This window comes from Capricornis sumatraensis, chromosome 10, assembly GCF_032405125.1.
Source record: "Capricornis sumatraensis isolate serow.1 chromosome 10, serow.2, whole genome shotgun sequence".
NCBI lineage: Eukaryota > Metazoa > Chordata > Mammalia > Artiodactyla > Bovidae > Capricornis > Capricornis sumatraensis.
In genome coordinates, this window is record NC_091078.1 from 47,188,659 (window position 1) to 47,206,267 (window position 17,609).

Sequence of the window (17,609 nt, forward strand, 5' to 3'; positions counted from 1 at the left end):
ACAATAAAGGACAGAAATGGTATAGATTTAACAGAAGCAGAAGATATTAAGAACAAGTGGCAAGAATACATAGAAGAACTGTACCAAAAAATTTTCATGACCATATAATCATGATGGTGTCATCACTCACATTCACCTAACACCAGATATCCTGGAATGTGAAGTCAAGTTGGTCTTAGGAAGCATCACTACAAACAAAGCTAGTGGAGGTGATGGAATTCCAGTTGAACTATTTCAAATCCTGAAAGATGATGCTGTGAAAATGCTGCACTCAATATGCCAGCAAATTTGGAAAACTCAGCAGTGGCCACAGGACTGGATAAGGTCAGTTTTCATTCCAATCCCAAAGAAAGGAAATGCCAAAGAATGCTCAAACTACCTCACAATTGCAATTATCTCACATGCTAGTAAAGTAATGCTCAAAATTCTCCAAGCTGGCCTTCAGCAATACATGAACCGTGAACTTCCACATGTTCAAGCTGGTTTTAGAAAAGGAAGAAGAACCAGTGATTAAATTGCCAGCATCTGCTGGATCATAGAAAAAGCAAGAGAGTTCTATGAAAACATCTCTTTCTGCTTTATTGACTATGCCAAAGCCTTTGACTGTATGGATCACAATAAACTGTGGAAAATTCTGAAAGAGATAGGAATACCAGACCACCTGACCTGCCTCTTGAGAAATCTGCATGCAGGTCAGGAAGCAACAGTTAGAACTGGACATGGAACAACAGACTGGTTCCAAATGGGAAAAGGAGTACGTCAAGGCTGTATATTGTCCCCCTGCTTATTAACTTCTATGCACAATACATCTTGAGAAATGCTGGGCTGGATGAAGCACAAGCTGGAATCAAGATTGCCAGGACAAATATCAATAACCTCAGATATGCAGCTGACACCACCCTTATGGCAGAAAGTGAAGAGGAACTAAAAAGCCTCTTGATGAAAGTGAAAGAGGAGAGTGAAAAAGTTGGCTTAAAACTCAACTTTCAGAAAACAAAGATCATGGCATCTGGCCCCTTCACTTCATGGGAAATAGATGGGGAAACAGTGGAAACAGTGTCAGACTTTATTTTGGGGGGGGGGCTCCAAAATCACTGCAGATGGTGATTGCAGCCATGAAATTAAAAGACGCTTACTCCTTGGAAGAAAAGTTATGACAAACCTAGATAGCATATTCAAAAGCAGAGACATTACTTTGCAAACAAAGGTCCGTCTAATCAAGGCTATGGTTTTTCCAGTGGTCATGTATGGATGTGAAAGTTGGACTGTGAAGAAGGCTGAGTGCCAAAGAATTGATGCTTTTGAACTGTGGTGTTGGAGAAGACTGTTGAGAGTCCCTTGGACTGCAAGGAGATCCAACCAGTCCATTCTGAAGGAGATCAACCCTGGGATTTCTTTGGAAGGAATGATGCTAAAGCTGAAACTCCAGTACTTTGGCCACCTCATGTGAAGAGTTGACTCATTGGAAAAGAGTCTGATGCTGGGAGGGATTGGGGGCAGGAGGAGAAGGGGACGACAGAGGATGAGAAGGCTGGATGGCATCACTGACTCGATGGACGTGAGTCTGAGTGAACTCCAGGAGTTGGTGATGGACAGGGAGGTCTGGCGTGCATATTCATGGGATCGCAAAGAGTCAGACATGACTGAGTGACTGAACTGAATTGAACTGAACTGAATCAAGATTTTTGCTATAGGGAGGCAACATTCCTAGTTTCTGAGATCACACAAGTTTTTTCCAGTCACATGTATGATACTGCTGCTGCTGCTAAGTCGCTTCAGTCGTGTCCGACTCTGTGTGACCCCAGAGTCGGCAGGCCACCAGGCTCCCCCATCCCTGGGATTCTCCAGGCAAGAACACTGGAGTGGGTTGCCATTTCCTTCTCCAATGCGTGAAAGGGAAAAGTGAAAGTGAAGCCTTTCAGTCGTGTCTGACTCTTTGCATTCCCAGGGACTGCAGCCTACCAGGCTCCTCCGTCCATGGGATTTTCCAGGCAAGAGTACTGGAGTGGGGTGCCATTGCCTTCTCCATGTATGATACTGGATGGTCACAAACATTTCCAATCATCTTTATACACAAAGACTAGAAATCAGGCACATATCCTTGAATACAATTATGCATACGTTGATTCATCAAAGAGGCTGTGAACCACAGTTATCTCTGATATTGCAAACATTCAATGTCTGAAACTATCCTGTCAACTGTACTCTGTTGCCTTGGCAACAGAATATACATGTGCATGGAAAAATCTTATTGCCTAAGCACCAGGATCTTTAAAAAGGGTTTAAGCGGTTGACTATGCCAAAGGTTCAAGCCAGGAGGTGAGGTTTTAGTCCAATTATAGACAGAGATACAGAATTTGTGCTAAGATAACAGTCATTCATCTATTAACTGAAGTATTTCTGGACTGGTACCTATGTGCAATAAACTGGGGAATGCAAAGACGGACTAGGCATAGTCTGCTATGTGCCAGCACAAAGTAATAAATATTAATTGATTAATCAATGAATTTTGTAGAAGGTCATAATTCAATGACCATAGTTTACTAGTACTTGACTGTATGTTACAGAGACTGAAACTCCTGTGTGTATTACCAAGTTATACAGAACAATTTATTTGTAAACTGTGATAAAATATTATGACTTGAATTAGAACCACCAGTAAATATATCAACTAAGACTATAATAAAATCCAGACAGACACTGGTATAGGCCAAGCCCTATATCACACAAAGTAATGTGTGAATTATACCTCATTGAAGCTTTTAAAACAAAATAATTTCTTATGTTCTCATTCAAGAAAAATTATTCAAATAGACCATCACAAGACTGGGCATTCACTTAAACCAATCTATAAAAATAAACCATTAAGGTAATTTGAATTTGCCTTCTGTGACTTACCAAATAGAACTTAAATGTAAGCCAGAATCTCATGGTTCTGTATCTTCAGAACAGCTAACCAGTGAGCCCTTGAGAGAGTATAAGTGATTGCAGTTAAAGCAACTACTTGGTGACCACTCAAATTAACAACCATCTGGAGGAGTATCCCAAGTGACACTCTTTATTTATGACTCTCTGATTACATGCAAAGAGCAAAGATGTAAAATCAAATCTCTGTTCTAATAAACCAAAGGCATAACTAAAAGCAAATTATCTTAAGTGAATATACTTTTAGTTTGCTGGGAAATGCGTATCAACAGGAGATTCCCCATGGGCTACCTTAACAATATGAAAAATGCCATGCTGACAGTGCCAGGTCTTCTAGGGGTCTGGGAGAGCCCTAGGAATGGCTGCCAGGTGACATCTTGGTGGGGGAGATTTAGAATCTGAAGACCTGGTCATGGAGATCTGGAGATTGACCTCTGCTGCAAATGAAGGAAAGACTGCATTTCCAGAACCAAGAAATGACCCACTGACCCAGTATCTCAGCTCTGAGTTTGGCTTTTAGGATTTTTGTTGATTTGGGGATGGAGAGCTGAAATATGGGAGGAATTTGGCAAGGAAAAGAACCCAAATGAACTACTTTCTGGCTTCAAGTGACTTCTGCTAAAGAGAGCATAAAAAGGCAATTGACTTCTAGGAGTTGGAGACTCTGGGTCTCGCCATTAATTACATTCCTGAAAAATGTATCATCTGATGACAGCTTGGGTCATAACACCAGGGTGCCTTTAATTGATAATATCATGTTTCCTTTCACTATCCTTGAGAATTCAATGCTTCTCTGAGGAGGCAGGAGCTGCCCTTCCTAGTTTCCTTTGCTGATATATTATCCATTTGCCTGGCCCAACTGCTCATGAAAGTCTGTGTCAAGTTACTGGGGAGGTATCAATGATCTTTAGCAGGCAATTAGCTTCAACTTAGCCCTTGATATCTGAGATGACCAAAGTTGAGAGTTTATGCTTAAGCTTTCTCTGTGTACCATGGAGCCAGGTCCAAGTCTGAATTCTAAACTCTGAACACCATGCTCAAATCAAGCATGTACCTGTCTGTGACTCTTTCTCATTGGGACTCTTTTTCTAGGAGCCAGAAAGGAGCTCCTGGGAGAGCTGTCCAGGGTCTCATTGTAACTGTCTTACTAATTAACACATGGCACAAAACACCCAAAAATATCTGCAGGCTTGATTTTAAATTGATTTTTATTATATTTTGTGGTTCTGCTATCTTATTTTAGATTCTAACTTTTCATTTAGCTTTTAAACACTTTGCAGGATGGGTTTACAGTTAATATTAATAAACCAAGAAACTCAGGATAACTCTAAACAAATTAGATTGCAAATAACTTTAACCTTATTTAATGCTTTTCAAAGAATTATAAATATATTTTAGAGTTGCCTCCCTTTAAAATTAAAGGGATTACCTGGAAGGAAGTAAAAAACTCGTTAATTTTCTCTTCTCTTATTTGGTATTAATCACAGGCTGTCTTTTGTCATTTATTTCCTTCTCAAGTCTACTTTTGTGCCCCCAACACTATGAGTTCATTGAGAGAAGAGTGAAGTGAAGTGAATTGAAAGTAACTCAGTCATATCCGACTCTTTGCAACCCCATGGACTATACAGTCCATGGAATTCTCCAGGCCAGAATACTGGAGTGGGTAGTGTTTCCCTTCTCCAGGGAATCTTTCCAATCCAGGGACAGAATCCAGGTCTCCTGCATTGCAGGCAGATTCTTTACCAGCTGAGCCACCAGGGAAGCCCTTGAGAGAAGAAGGTTTGCCTTAAATCAACTTGTGACCCCCAATGGCAGGTCACAAGGTGCCATACATGGCACAGTCTTGCACATGCTATTTTAGTTCAGACCCTATTCACCTGTTTACTTACAACTGCTTCTGCCAATCCAACCTCAAGGTCTGGGCCATCTTCTGTTTTCCACCTATTAACTTGGTCATTAACCCTAAGTTAAAGCCCACTCTGCAATATCCCACTTCAAATGAGATTCCAATTGGACTGCTTCTTTCTGTTGATTCTAGTTTATGCAATTTGATGTAAATATGTAGATAATGACTAGTTTTTAAAAAGCATTTCAAAAAACAAACAAATTAAAAATATTTCAAGCTCTTATACATATGTTTCCTTTGTTTTTGAAGAGCTACAGTTCAACTGAAAATTTTTCTATGAATTCTTTCAGAAAAGAAGGACTATATTTATTTGGCAATGCTGAGATTCCTAAAAATGGTTGATTGAAAATCTCCATCCTAATATAAAATTCTCTTAATTGGGGAAGACACCCATATATGATCATTTATTTTTGTACTAAAATATTTGTTTTGCATCTTTTCTATGTATTTATGTAACTTTGTATCACTGAGTAAAGTGCCCAATAAAAAAGAAAAAGACTTTTGATGATGTACTTTATAAGTCATCAGTTCAGTTCAGTTGCTCAGTTGTACCTGACTCTTTGTGACCCCATGGACTGCAGGCATCCCTATCCATCATCAACTCCTGGAGATTGCTCAATTTCATGTCCATTAAGTTGGTGATGCCATCCAACCATCTCATCCTCTGTCATCCCCTTCTCCTCCTGCCTTCAATCTTGCCCAGCATGAGGGTCTTTTCCAATGAGTCAGTTCTCCATATCAGGTGGCCAAAGTATTGGAGCTTCAGTTTCAACTTCAGCATCAGTCATTCCAATGAACATTCAGGACTGATCTCCTTTAGGATGGACTGGTTGGATCTTCTTGCAGTCCAAGGGAGTCTCAAGAGTCTTCTCCAACACCACAGCTCAAAAGCATCAATTCTTCAGCACTCAGCTTTATGGTCCAACTCTCACATCCATACATGACTACTGAGAAAAACCATAGCTTTGACTAGATGGACCTTTGTCGGCAAAGCAATGTCTCTGCTTTTTAATATGCTGTCTAGGTTGGTCATAACTTTTCTTCCAAGGAGCAAGTGTCTTTTAATTTCATGGCTGTAATCACCACTTTCAGTGATTTTGGAGCCCAAGAAAATAAAGTCTGTCACTGTTTCCATTGTTTCCCCATCTATTTGCCATGAAGTAATGGGACCATGTTACTAGCGACACCAGAAAAGACTTAGGAAATAGAGACTTTAGGTTAACTTTCTTGACCCTCACTTGGAAAAGATAAACTTATCAGTGATGTTGTATCTTTGACTAAACAATGTGGCCCATGAGGGACCTGGGGGGCTGCCAATGAAGGGGCTCAGCCCCTCCCACAGCAGGGAATCAAGCCAACCTGACTCCCCTGAAGGACGCTGGATCCTTAGAGAGGCGACATGCAGACAGAGCAAATAAGCTGGAGGCTCCTTCAGGCCTGCATTAGAGCCTTGGAAAATCTTCCAGTAGTGCCTCCTCCACAGGCTTCAGGGGCTGACCTGGCTTCTATCCCTTCATAGGTTGATTCTGGGCATTCCATAATTATGTAAGTCATTGAAAGCTTTCTAATGAACATAAGTCAGCCCAAGTCATCTTTTATTTCTTGTGCCCACAAAGCCTGCCTGGTAAAGCACAGTCACTCACACATGACCTGGCCGGCACTTCCTAGACCCAGCACTGTCGACAGCCCCCTGCCTGTCCCTGCTCAGCTCCCTGCCATCTCGATGCCAGCTCTCCCCAGACAATCACATTCTTTTGACTAAAGGATCCTCCACAGTGAGCTGGAACATCATCTAATAAGCAGAAACTACCAAGTATATCCCTCTTCTCTGCCCCTCCAGCTTAAATTTATCTTTGCCTCTCTTTTTTCAGATACACATAAAAGCTGCCCTTTCCTCTTTTCCAGGGCTGTCCTCAGGTCTATGCCGCTCTGAGACTGGGAACCAGCTACAATTTCCCCTCTCCATCAGCTGCTTCTCCTCAGTCCACTCACCCTTCAGCCACCCTGGTTCTAGAAGGCCCTTTCCCATCAAACATTCTCATCATCTCACTGTCAGCTCACTACTTTCTTCAGTTTCTCTCTGTCTCTGCTTCTGTAACCTCTGAAACCACCACAATCAGGCTTCTGCTTCCACCAGTCTCACCCAAGGTCACTAAACTGTTCTCATGAAGATTACCAGAAACTTGCAAAAAGCCATATCAAAGAATTTCATTTCAGTTCTTAGCCCAAGGGACAAATATTGCAGAAAGTGCTAGTCATTACAAAATAATGATTTCTTTTTTAAAAATGGAATTCCCCAAACATGCTCATTCTCCCCTGTAGCTACTTTCTCCTCTGCTCACTGATCTGTGAGCAGAAGGGAAGAACACAACATCTGGTCACATCCATAAAAGGAAGGATGTGTCTCTGCCTCCCATCCCCCTCCTGCTGGCTGAGACTTGGGTGTGACATGGTCTACACCTGCTACATCTGCCATAGGCATCTATACCCCAGGGATGTAGAAAAATAAGGGACAGGGAGCCACAGCCCCAGATAATCTCATGAAGCCCTACAACCCTCGGCCACCCCTGAGCTCAGGGAGACTGAGTGGCTGAGGATTCCAAAGCCAGACTAAAACCCACGCCCAAGCTTAATGCTGTTCCCAGCATGGTCCTTGGTGAAATGCAAACAGTTCTGGGAAAGTGGGCTCCCATAGTCTCTGGTACCATGTGCCCATGGTAACTTCTGCTATTGGGTATCAATTTAGCCACCAAAACAGCTCTGCAGACTAAAAAATGTTTCTAGGAACTCGGTGTCTACATACCTAGCTTGGGATTGTCTTTCTCCTCCTGAAGCACTAAAACTTCTTTTTAAAGTGCCTGAAACAAGAAAATAAAAATAACTTCACGTTTTCCTGCTGCAAATCATTTATTTATTCACTCATTTGCCTGTTTAAAAATATCTAACCAATTGTACCTACTATAAAGACTGCCTTCATTTATGATACTATCAGCTAAAATATAATGTTGCAAATTACTGTTCATTAACATGTTTGTTTAATGGTCATTGCTCAAAGAAAAAGTACTAAATAAAGAAACTCCATGATCAGTTGCTAACAAAGCACATAAAACATCTGTATCATCATCATCCTAAATCCCTTGCCAAGAGAGCTAGAAGTAACCACATTCAAGTGTAAGGGTCCAGCTTTTCCTTCCTCACTTGCCCACTGACCCTCCCCATCCTTGTTACTGTGGATACACAATGTCCCATCATCTCAAAATTCACCTCAGTTAGTAATTAACTGCTTCTAGAATCTGCTACATATGTTTAAATGCACAAATATCTTTGCTACATAATATTCATGTTACTCAATCACAAATCAAGACATTTTATTTAGCAGACAGGGCAGGAATTTATATGGAAAACAGAACAGAGTGTTGGAATTTGACATTGTCCCAGAAAATGTGGAACGTCTGTAATCTACTTTGATGGACCATTTAATTTTGAAAAGAGACAAGTATGAAGCAAAATCCTTAGAGTTCTACTCTGATCCTTAGAGACACAATTTTAAACTTTCTTTTATGAAATTTTCATAGTATAGTCATTGAGAATGGATTATTTACAATTTATTTCAGAGTATTTCTATCTATCCTATTTAATATTCCATCAACTTACTTTTTTAAAAGAGTCAGGAAACTCAAACAGGGGCTCTGTGTCAACCTAGAGGGGTGGGATGGGGAGGGAGATGGGAAAGTGAAGTCACTCAGTCGTGTCCGACTCTTTGCGACCCCATGGACTGTAGCCTACCAGGCTCTTCTGTCTGGGATTTTCCAGGCAAGAGTGCTGGAGTGGATTGCCATTTCCTTCTCCAGGGGATCTTCCCAACCCAGAAATCGAACCTGGGTCTCCCGCTTTGTGAGCAGACGCTTTACCATCTGAGCCACCAGGGAAGCAGGTAGGGAGATGGGAGGGAGGTTAAAAAGGGAGGGGATATGTGTATACCTATGGCTGGTTCATGTTGAGGTTTGACAGAACACAGCTGAATTCTATAAAACAATTATCCTTCAATAAAAAATAAATTAATTTTTTAAAAAGAATTATTCTTTTCTGAATTTTCTATTTTAACTGGTGTTTTATTTCAATTTCAGATTTGTTTAATGAATTGAATCCTATGTTTCAATAGAGAAGATTCTTTAAATTGTATCTAAGTATATCTTTATTTTCCCATGCCCCAGTCTATTTTTTTTATTGTTTCAAATTAAGAGTAAAGATTAACATATTTGCTGAATCTGCATGGTGTTTTTCACAATTCTAAATAATTATAACATTTATTTAACTTTAGTGTTTTAAGGAAAATATATCCCTTTATATTAATGTAAGTAAAACTGTACAAAATTTAGTCTACAGCAAGACTAATTTCTTCTCCAGGTTTCTAACCTCTGATCAACAGACTCATAAAAGGTCACTTCCATTACTCCTGTAGTTAGTTAGTATGTTTCCAAATAAGTTATCTCCACTCCCCAGTTAGAATCTGTATTTGCTCGAAGAAATAATTAAACTGTTCGTTTGACAGGAGGCAATGGAAAGCCACAGTGCCAGGTGGACTTTGCACTAATTAGCACTGCACCTGGAAAACAAATCGTTCATTTATGTAGGTGATGGCATCTGCTTGACTCCCAGGTACAATTTCCAGACCTCTACCTGCCAGAATCCATAAGTTGTAAAGAAAGCTTACTGAATGTCGATTCCTTCAAAGGGCTTGAGCTGGAGCTGCTAAAATTATCCAAAATGTCCAATTCATCATCAAGCTCTGAATATATATCTGCACATTAATAAAAATAAAAAGCAAATGAACCTTGAAACACAAAGGAATCAAGAGTGTATTCATGTTGTAACCTTTTCACTAGAAATACCTTTCTCAATATTTTCCAAGTTGAAGTTATCATCTGACAAGAGTCCATCACAGGTCCGGTCTTCATCCTTACCACATGGTGCCTGGAAGCCTTCAGCAGGGAGGTCTGTGATTTCTGAAAGTTCACTTTTCAGGCTTCCTGCTCCACTGCTGCTGCTACTCAAGCTTGCCTTCTCAAAGGTTTCCTGAAAGAGAAAGTCAGTTTGTAATACCCGCTTCTTTCCCTTCTCTGCAGGACTTAAAGTTCGTTAGAATATACATTAAAATGACTAGAATATCATTATAAAGATTGGTGCTGAAATGGCATCAGTAGTTCTACCTACGTAAATTTTATAGAATTCATTCAGTCCATAATGAACCCATACAAAACAAAGTGGGTTTGCTACCATTGGAAAACAAAGCATAGAAGTGGCAAAATACTCAGGAGCAAAGGCCTGTGCAATCTGGTGAAAGAAAATATAGCACTAAGGAGTAAGTTATGTAGAATAATTATGGAAATAAGAGGCCAAAGGGGAGGATTAAAAAGACCTTGATCTAACATCCTCCCATGGGCACACCAAAATGGCAAGTACTTACAGAGCAACTGCTGATGAGAAAAATTGAAATCTAATAGAAAATACCTTCTACAACTAAAGATATAAAGAAGAAACCACAATGAGACAGGATAGGTGGAGGCACAGTAAGTCAAGACCATACCCCTGTGTGAGTGACCCACAAGCAGGAAGATAATTATAATTTAGATATTTTCACCAAAGAGCAATGGGTCCATCCCCAAACCAGGCTCCCCAGCCCAGGCATCATACACCAGGAAATGAGCCCCCAGAACATTTGCTTTTAAAGGCCAGCTGACTCACTTTCAGGAGAATCAGAGGTTTTAGGACACAGAGATTCCACTATCACGGGACAAACACAAAATTTCACACATTCCAGGACCCAGGGCAGAAGCAATAACTTGAAAGTAACCTGGGTCAGGCTTATCTGTTGATCTTGGAAAGTCTTCTAGAGGAGAAGGAGGCTCAAGTAGAACTCCCCTGGAGACACAGACACAGGTGGCAGCCATTTTGGGAAACTCAATCTAGTAGTGCAAGAACCATTGTGGAATCCTCCCTCCAGCTTACCATCCACCAGAAACCAGCCCCACCCTAGTCCCTTCCCAGTACCAGTGCCCATTGGTTTGTAGGCACCAGTACTGGGCAGGTCAATCAGATAATCAAGAGAGGACACAGCTCCACTCACTAGAAGTCTGGCTTCCATAAGACCCCCTGAGCCCACAGCTGCCACTGGATAAGGCCCTGACCACCAGCAAGCCCAGGAACCAGCCCCATACACCAGTGTGCAGGCACTGGACCAGGGGCCCTCAGGTCCTCCAGTCACTGATGCTGTGATTTGGTCCCACCAACTAGGGGGCAGACACCACCACCACAACCACTGTAACCCTACAACCTGCCTTGTCAGCACTCAGCCAATCCATCAGTAGGCCTACATCAGCCCTAAGACCTTCTGGGCCTGGGCCCCATCAATCAGTAGACCAATACCAATTCTGAGAAATCTTGAGCTGGAATCCAGCCCCACTCACAGTGGGCCAGCAACAACTTTGGGAAACTTCAGAACCCACAGCCAGGTGCACCAGAAATCAGGCTTACCCAATAGCAGACCAACACTAGATATGGGGATGCTGGCCCCACAACCCCCAACCCCAGAACACAGCTCCACCATCAGCGGGCCATCACTACTAGCCAAGGCACCTCCAGAGGCTCAACAGTCAGCTACACCATGATCTGGCTCCAACAACCAGTAGCTGACAACCTCTAAATGTGTCAACCAACTAGACCACGGACCAGCCATACCTACAAGACCACTCACACAGTCTGCCACAAAAGAAGGACTCATACACCTCACATAGTGGGAAACTCTAGAGCACATAGCTCTGTTGACAGAGGGGAGTGTGATGCTGGAACACATAGGATGTTTCCCACAAAAGGCCATTTCTCCAAAGTCAGGAAACATAACAAACCTACTAAATACATAGAAACAAAACTGAGACGACCCAGAGGGATGGTATGAGGAGGGAGGAGGGAGGGGGGGTTCAGGATGGGGAACATGTGTATACCTGTGGCAGATTCATTTCTATGTATGGCAAAACCAATACAATATTATAAAGTAATTAACCTCCAATTAAAATAAATAAATTTATATTTTTTAAAAAAACAGAAAATCAGGTAAAATGAGGTGACAGAGGAACATGCTCCCAGTGAGGAAATAATATGAAACCCCAAAAGAATTAAATGAAGTTGAGAGAAGCAATCTACCCAATAGAGTTCAGATAATGTTTGATGGTGAAGATGGTCAAAGAGGTACAGAAAAGATTGGACAAACAGAGTGAGAAGTCAGAATTTTTAGCAGAGTGGGAAAATATAAAGAAGAACAAAACAGAGATGAAGAATACAATAACGGACAAGGAAAAAAAAACCACCAAAAGGAATCAACGGTAGATTGGTTGGTACAGAGGAACAGATCAGTGAACTGGAAGACAGACTAGTGGAAATCACTGAAGCTGGAGAGAAAAAAGAAAGAGTGAGGATAGTTTGAGAGACATCTGCAATAACATCAAACACATTAATATTCACATTATAGAGTACAAGGGTCCCAGAAGAAGAAGAGAGAGAAAGAGGCAGAGAACATATTTGAAAAAGTCCCTGAACCTGGGAAAAGAAATATGTATTCAGGTTCAGGAAACACAGAGTCCCAGAGAGGACTGACCCAAAGAAGACCACAACAAGACACACTGTAATTGAAATGGCAAAAATTAAAGATAATGAAAGAATATTAACAGCAAGAAAAAGAAAAAGCAAGAAGTTACATACAAGGGAACTCTCATAAGGCCATCAGCTGGCTTTTTAGCAGAAACTGCAGGCCAGAAGAGAGTGGCATTATATAGTTAAAGTGATGAAAGGGAAAACTTACAACCAAGAATATTCTGGCAAAATTCTCATTCAGATTTGGTGGACATAAAGAGCTTTAGAGACAACCAAAACCTCAGAGTTCAGCACTACCAAAGCAGCTTCACAAGCAACGTTAAAGGAACTTTTCCAAGTAAAAGAAAAAAGGCCACAGCTAAAAAAGGAAAAGACTCACTGGTAAAGACAAATAAACAGTAAAGGCAGTAAACTAACCACGAACAAAGATAGTAGGGTGATTAAGAACTAAGTAGAATGATTAAGAACTAAAGACCCTCTTGATGAAAGTGAAAGAGAAGAGTAAAAAAAAAAAAAAAGTTTGCTTAAAACTCAACATTCAGAAAACTGGAAGGCAGACTAGTGGAAAGATCATAGCATCTGGTCCCATCACTTCATGGGAAATAGATGGGGGTAAAAACCCTGTGACAAACTTTATTTTCTTGGGCTCCAAAATCACTGCAGATGGTGACTGCAGCCATGAAATTAAAAGATGCTTATTACTGGGAAGAAAAGTTATGAACAACCTAGACAGCATATTAAAAAGCAGAGACATTACTTTGCCAACAAAAGTCCATCTAGTCAAGGCTCTGGTTTTTCCAGTAGTCATGTATGGATGTGAGAGTTGGACTATAAAGAAAGCTGAGTGTAGTAGAATTAATGCTTTTGAACTGTGGTGTTGGAGAAGACACTTGAGAGTCCCTTGGACTGTGAGGAGAGCCAACCAGTCCATCCTAAAGGAAATCAGCCCTGAATATTCATTGGAAGGACTGATGTTGAAGCTAAAACTCCAATATTTTGGCCACCTGATGAAAAGAACTGACTCATTTGAAAAGACCCTGATGTTGGGAAAGATTGAAGGCAGGAGGAGAAGGGGATGACAGAGGATGAGATGGTTGGATGGCATCATGGACTCAATGGAAATGAGTTTGAGTAAACTCCAGGAGTTGGTTATGGACAGGGAGACCTGATGTGCTGCAGTCCAGGGGGTCACAAAGAGTCAGACATGACTGAGCAACTGAACTGAACTGAACAGATCCATCAATAATAATTTTAAATGTACATGGACTAAATGCTCTAATCAGAAGATATAGAGTGGCTGAGTGGATGAAAAGGCAAAATATACATATATGCTGCTTACAAGACACTCACTATGCAGTCTACAAGACACTAACTGTGCTGCCTATGGGACACTCACTTCAAATCTAAAGATACACAAAGACAAAGTGAGCTGATGGAAAAGTTATTCCATGAAAAGTGGAAGTGAAAAGAAAGTTGGAGTAGCAATACTTAAATTAGACAAAATAGAATTTAAAACAAAGACTGTAAAGGGACAAAGAAGGATTTTGAGGTCAATAAGAAGATATAACAACTGTAAATATGTATGTATCCAACATAAACACCTAAATACACAAAGCAAATATTAACAACATAACTAAAGAAATTGATAGTAAAAGAATAATAGCAGGTGGTTTTAACACTCTACTTATATCAATGGAGAGATCATCCAGATAGAAAGCCAATAAGGAAACATTGGCCTTAAATGACACAATAGACCATGGGATTTTCCAGGCAAGAGTACTGGAGTGAGTTGCCATTGCCTTCTCTGACAATAGATCATACAGACTTAATAGATATACACAAAACACTCTACCCAAAAGCAGAAAATTACACATTCCTTTCAAGTGTACAAAGAACATTCTCAAGGATGGATCACATATTAGGATACAAAATACATCTGAGTAAATTTAAGAACAATGAAATCATAGCAAGGGTATTTTCTGACCATAACACTATGAGATTAGAATCAACTACAAGGAAAAAAAAAAACTGTAAGAACACAAACAAATAAAGACTAAACTGTATGTTACTAAACAACCAATGGATTATTGAAAAAAATCAAATAGGAAATCAAAACATAGTTGTAGACAAATGAAAATGAAACACAATTCAAAGTCTATGGGATACAAGAAAAGTACTTTGAAGATTGAAATTTATAGTAATACAAGCCTACCAGATGGTGACTATAGCCATGAAAATTAAAAGACGCTTGCTCCTTGGAAGGAAAGTTATGATCAAGCTAGACAGCATATTAAAAAGCAGAGACATTACTTTGCTGACAAAGGTCCATCTAGTCAAAGCTATGGTTTTTCCAGTAGTCATGTACGGATGTGAGAGTTGGACTATAAAGAAGACTGAGCACCAAATAATTGATGCTTTTGAACTGTGGTATTGGAGAAGACTCTTGAGAGTCCCTTGGACTGCAAGGAGATCCAACCAGTCCATCCTAAAGGAAATCAGTCCTTAATATTCATTGGAAGGACTGATGCTGAAGCTCCAATACTTTGGCCACCTGATGCAAAGAACTGACTCGTTGGAAAAGACCCTGATGCTGGGAAAGATTGAAGGCAGGAGGAGAAGGGGACGACAGAGGATGAGATGGTTGGATGGCATCACGGACTCAATGGAAATGAGTTTGAGTAAACTCCAGCAGTTGGTGATGGACAAGCCTAGAGTGTTACAGTCCATGGGGTCGCAAAGAGCCAGACATGACTGAGCAACTAAACTGAAGCCTAACTTAGGAAACAAAAATAAAATCTCAAAAACAACAACAACAACAAACTTAACCCTACACCTAGAGGAATTTGAAAAGGAAAAATGAAGAAAAAAGTTAGTAGAAGGAAAGAAAACATAAAGATCAAAGCAGAAATAAATGAAATAGAGACAAAAAAAGACAAAACAATTTAAAAAGTCAGTCTATTTCACTTCCAGTGATTGGTCTGTTCAAATTATCCACTTCTTTTTGATTAAGTTTTGACAGGCTGTATGTTTCTAAAAACTTATCCATTTCTTCTGGATTGTCCAATTTGTTGGCATGTAATTGTTCATCACATTGTTTCTTTCTGTCTATTTTTTCTGTATTTCTGTGGAATTGGTTGTTATTTCTTTACTTACACTTTTTTTTTTTTTTTTTGAGGGAGGTTGGTCCACTGTCTTTTCTTCTTGGTGAGTTTTTCATTTTGTTAATGTGGTGTTTCACAGTGATTAATTTGTGTATCTTGAACCATTTCTGCATCCTGAGATGAATCCCACTTGATGAAGATATGTGATACTTTTAATGCATTGCCGAATATGATTTGCTAATATTTTGTTGAGGATTTAGCATTAATGTTTATCAGTGATATTGGTAAGTAATCTTTTTAATTATATCTTTGTCTGGCTTTGGTATTAGTGTGATACTGGCCTTATAGAATGTGTTTAGAAGCATTTCTTCCTCTGAAATTTTTTGGAATAGTTTGTGAAAGATAGGTGTTAACTTTTTAAAAAAAGTTTGGTAGAGTTCACCTGTGAAGCATCCAGACCTGGACTTTTTGCTTGTTGGATTTTTTATTACTATTTTAATTTCACTACTGGTAATTAGTCTATTAATATTTCTGCTTTTTCCTGATTCAGTGTTGGGAGTTTCTGCATTCCTTGGTATTTGTCCATTTTTTTCTTCATTGTCCATTATATTGGCTTATAGTTGTTTATAGAAATCTCTTATGATTGTATTTCTGTGGTGTTTGTCTGTTTCATTTCTGATTTTACTGATTTTAGCACTCTGCCCATGCTCTGCAACAAGAGAAGCTGACACAATGAGATACCCATGCACTGCAACTAGAAAGTAAACCCTGCTTGCTACAACTAGAGAAAGCCCCTGTGCAACAACGAAGAGCCTATGCACTGCAACAAAGGCTCAGTGCAGCCAAAAAGAAATAAATTAATTAAAAATTTTTAAAAGATTGAAAAAAAGGGAACACTCACAAGGTTACTCTATGAAGTCACTTTAACACTGATAATAAAAACAGACACTGCCAAAAAAAGAAAATTACAGGCCAATATCTTTGATTAATATACATGCAAAAATCCTCAACAAAATATTAGCAAAGCAAATACAACAACACATAAAAATCTCTTTTCATACACCATGATCAAGCTGGATTCATCTCAGGGTCTCAAAGATGGTTCCACATATGCAAATCATCAATGCGGTACACTATATCAACAAAAGAAAATTGAAAAAAATGATCATTCCAATGTACATGCATGTTAAGTTGTTTAGTCATGTCCAACTCTTTGCGATGCTATGGACTGTAGCCTGCCAGGCTCCTCTGCCGATGGGATTTCCCAGGTAAGAATACTGGAGTGGGTTGCCATGTCCTCCTTTAGGGGATCTTCCTGACCCAGGGATCAAACCCACGTCTCTTGTGTCTCCTGCATTGGCAGCAAGTTCTTTACCACTAGCGCCACCTGGGAAGCCCCATAGATGCAGTAAAAACCTTTGATAAACATCACTCATTATCAGAGAAATGCAAATCAAAACTACAATGAGGTACCATCGCACGCCAGTCAGAATGGCTGCTATCAAAAAGTCTATAAAAAATAAATGCTGGAGAGGGTATGGAGAAAAGGGAACCCTTTTACAGTGTTGGTGGGAATGCAAACTAGTACAGCCACTATGGAGAACAATGTGAGATTCCTTAAAAAACTGGAAATAGAACTGCCTTATGACCCAGCAATCCCACTGCTGGGCATACACACCGAGGAAACCAGAATTGAAAGAGACACGTGTACCCCAATGTTCATCACAGCACTGTTTACAATAGCCAAGACAGGGAAGTAACCTAGATGTCCATCAGCAGATGAATGGATAAGAAAGCTGTGGTACATATATGCAATGGAACATTATTCAGCCATTAAAAAGATGCATTTGAATCGGTTCTAATAAGGTGGATGAAACTGGAGCCTATTATACAGAGTGAAGTAAGTCAGAAAGAAAAACACCAATATAGTATATTAACACATATATAGGTTCAATGCATGATACTGGATGCTTGGGGCAGGTGCACTGGGACGACCCAGAGGGATGGTACAGGGAGGGAGGAGGGAGGGG

The 17,609-nt window shown here is 40.1% G+C and overlaps 1 protein-coding gene across 5 annotated transcripts in view; it reads right to left on the bottom strand.

Annotated features, from left to right (window-relative positions):
• NEK10 (NIMA related kinase 10) overlaps positions 1-17,609 on the bottom strand; it is a 252,892-nt gene that overhangs the window by 82,165 nt on the left and 153,118 nt on the right. For all 5 annotated transcript variants that reach the window (XM_068981984.1, XM_068981980.1, XM_068981981.1 and 2 more), the window contains 3 exons: positions 9,724-9,907; positions 9,546-9,632; positions 7,635-7,689 (listed from right to left, as the gene is read on the bottom strand). In XM_068981984.1, coding sequence (XP_068838085.1) covers positions 7,635-7,689; positions 9,546-9,632; positions 9,724-9,907 — 326 coding nt within the window. The remainder of the gene's footprint in view (positions 1-7,634; positions 7,690-9,545; positions 9,633-9,723; positions 9,908-17,609) is intronic.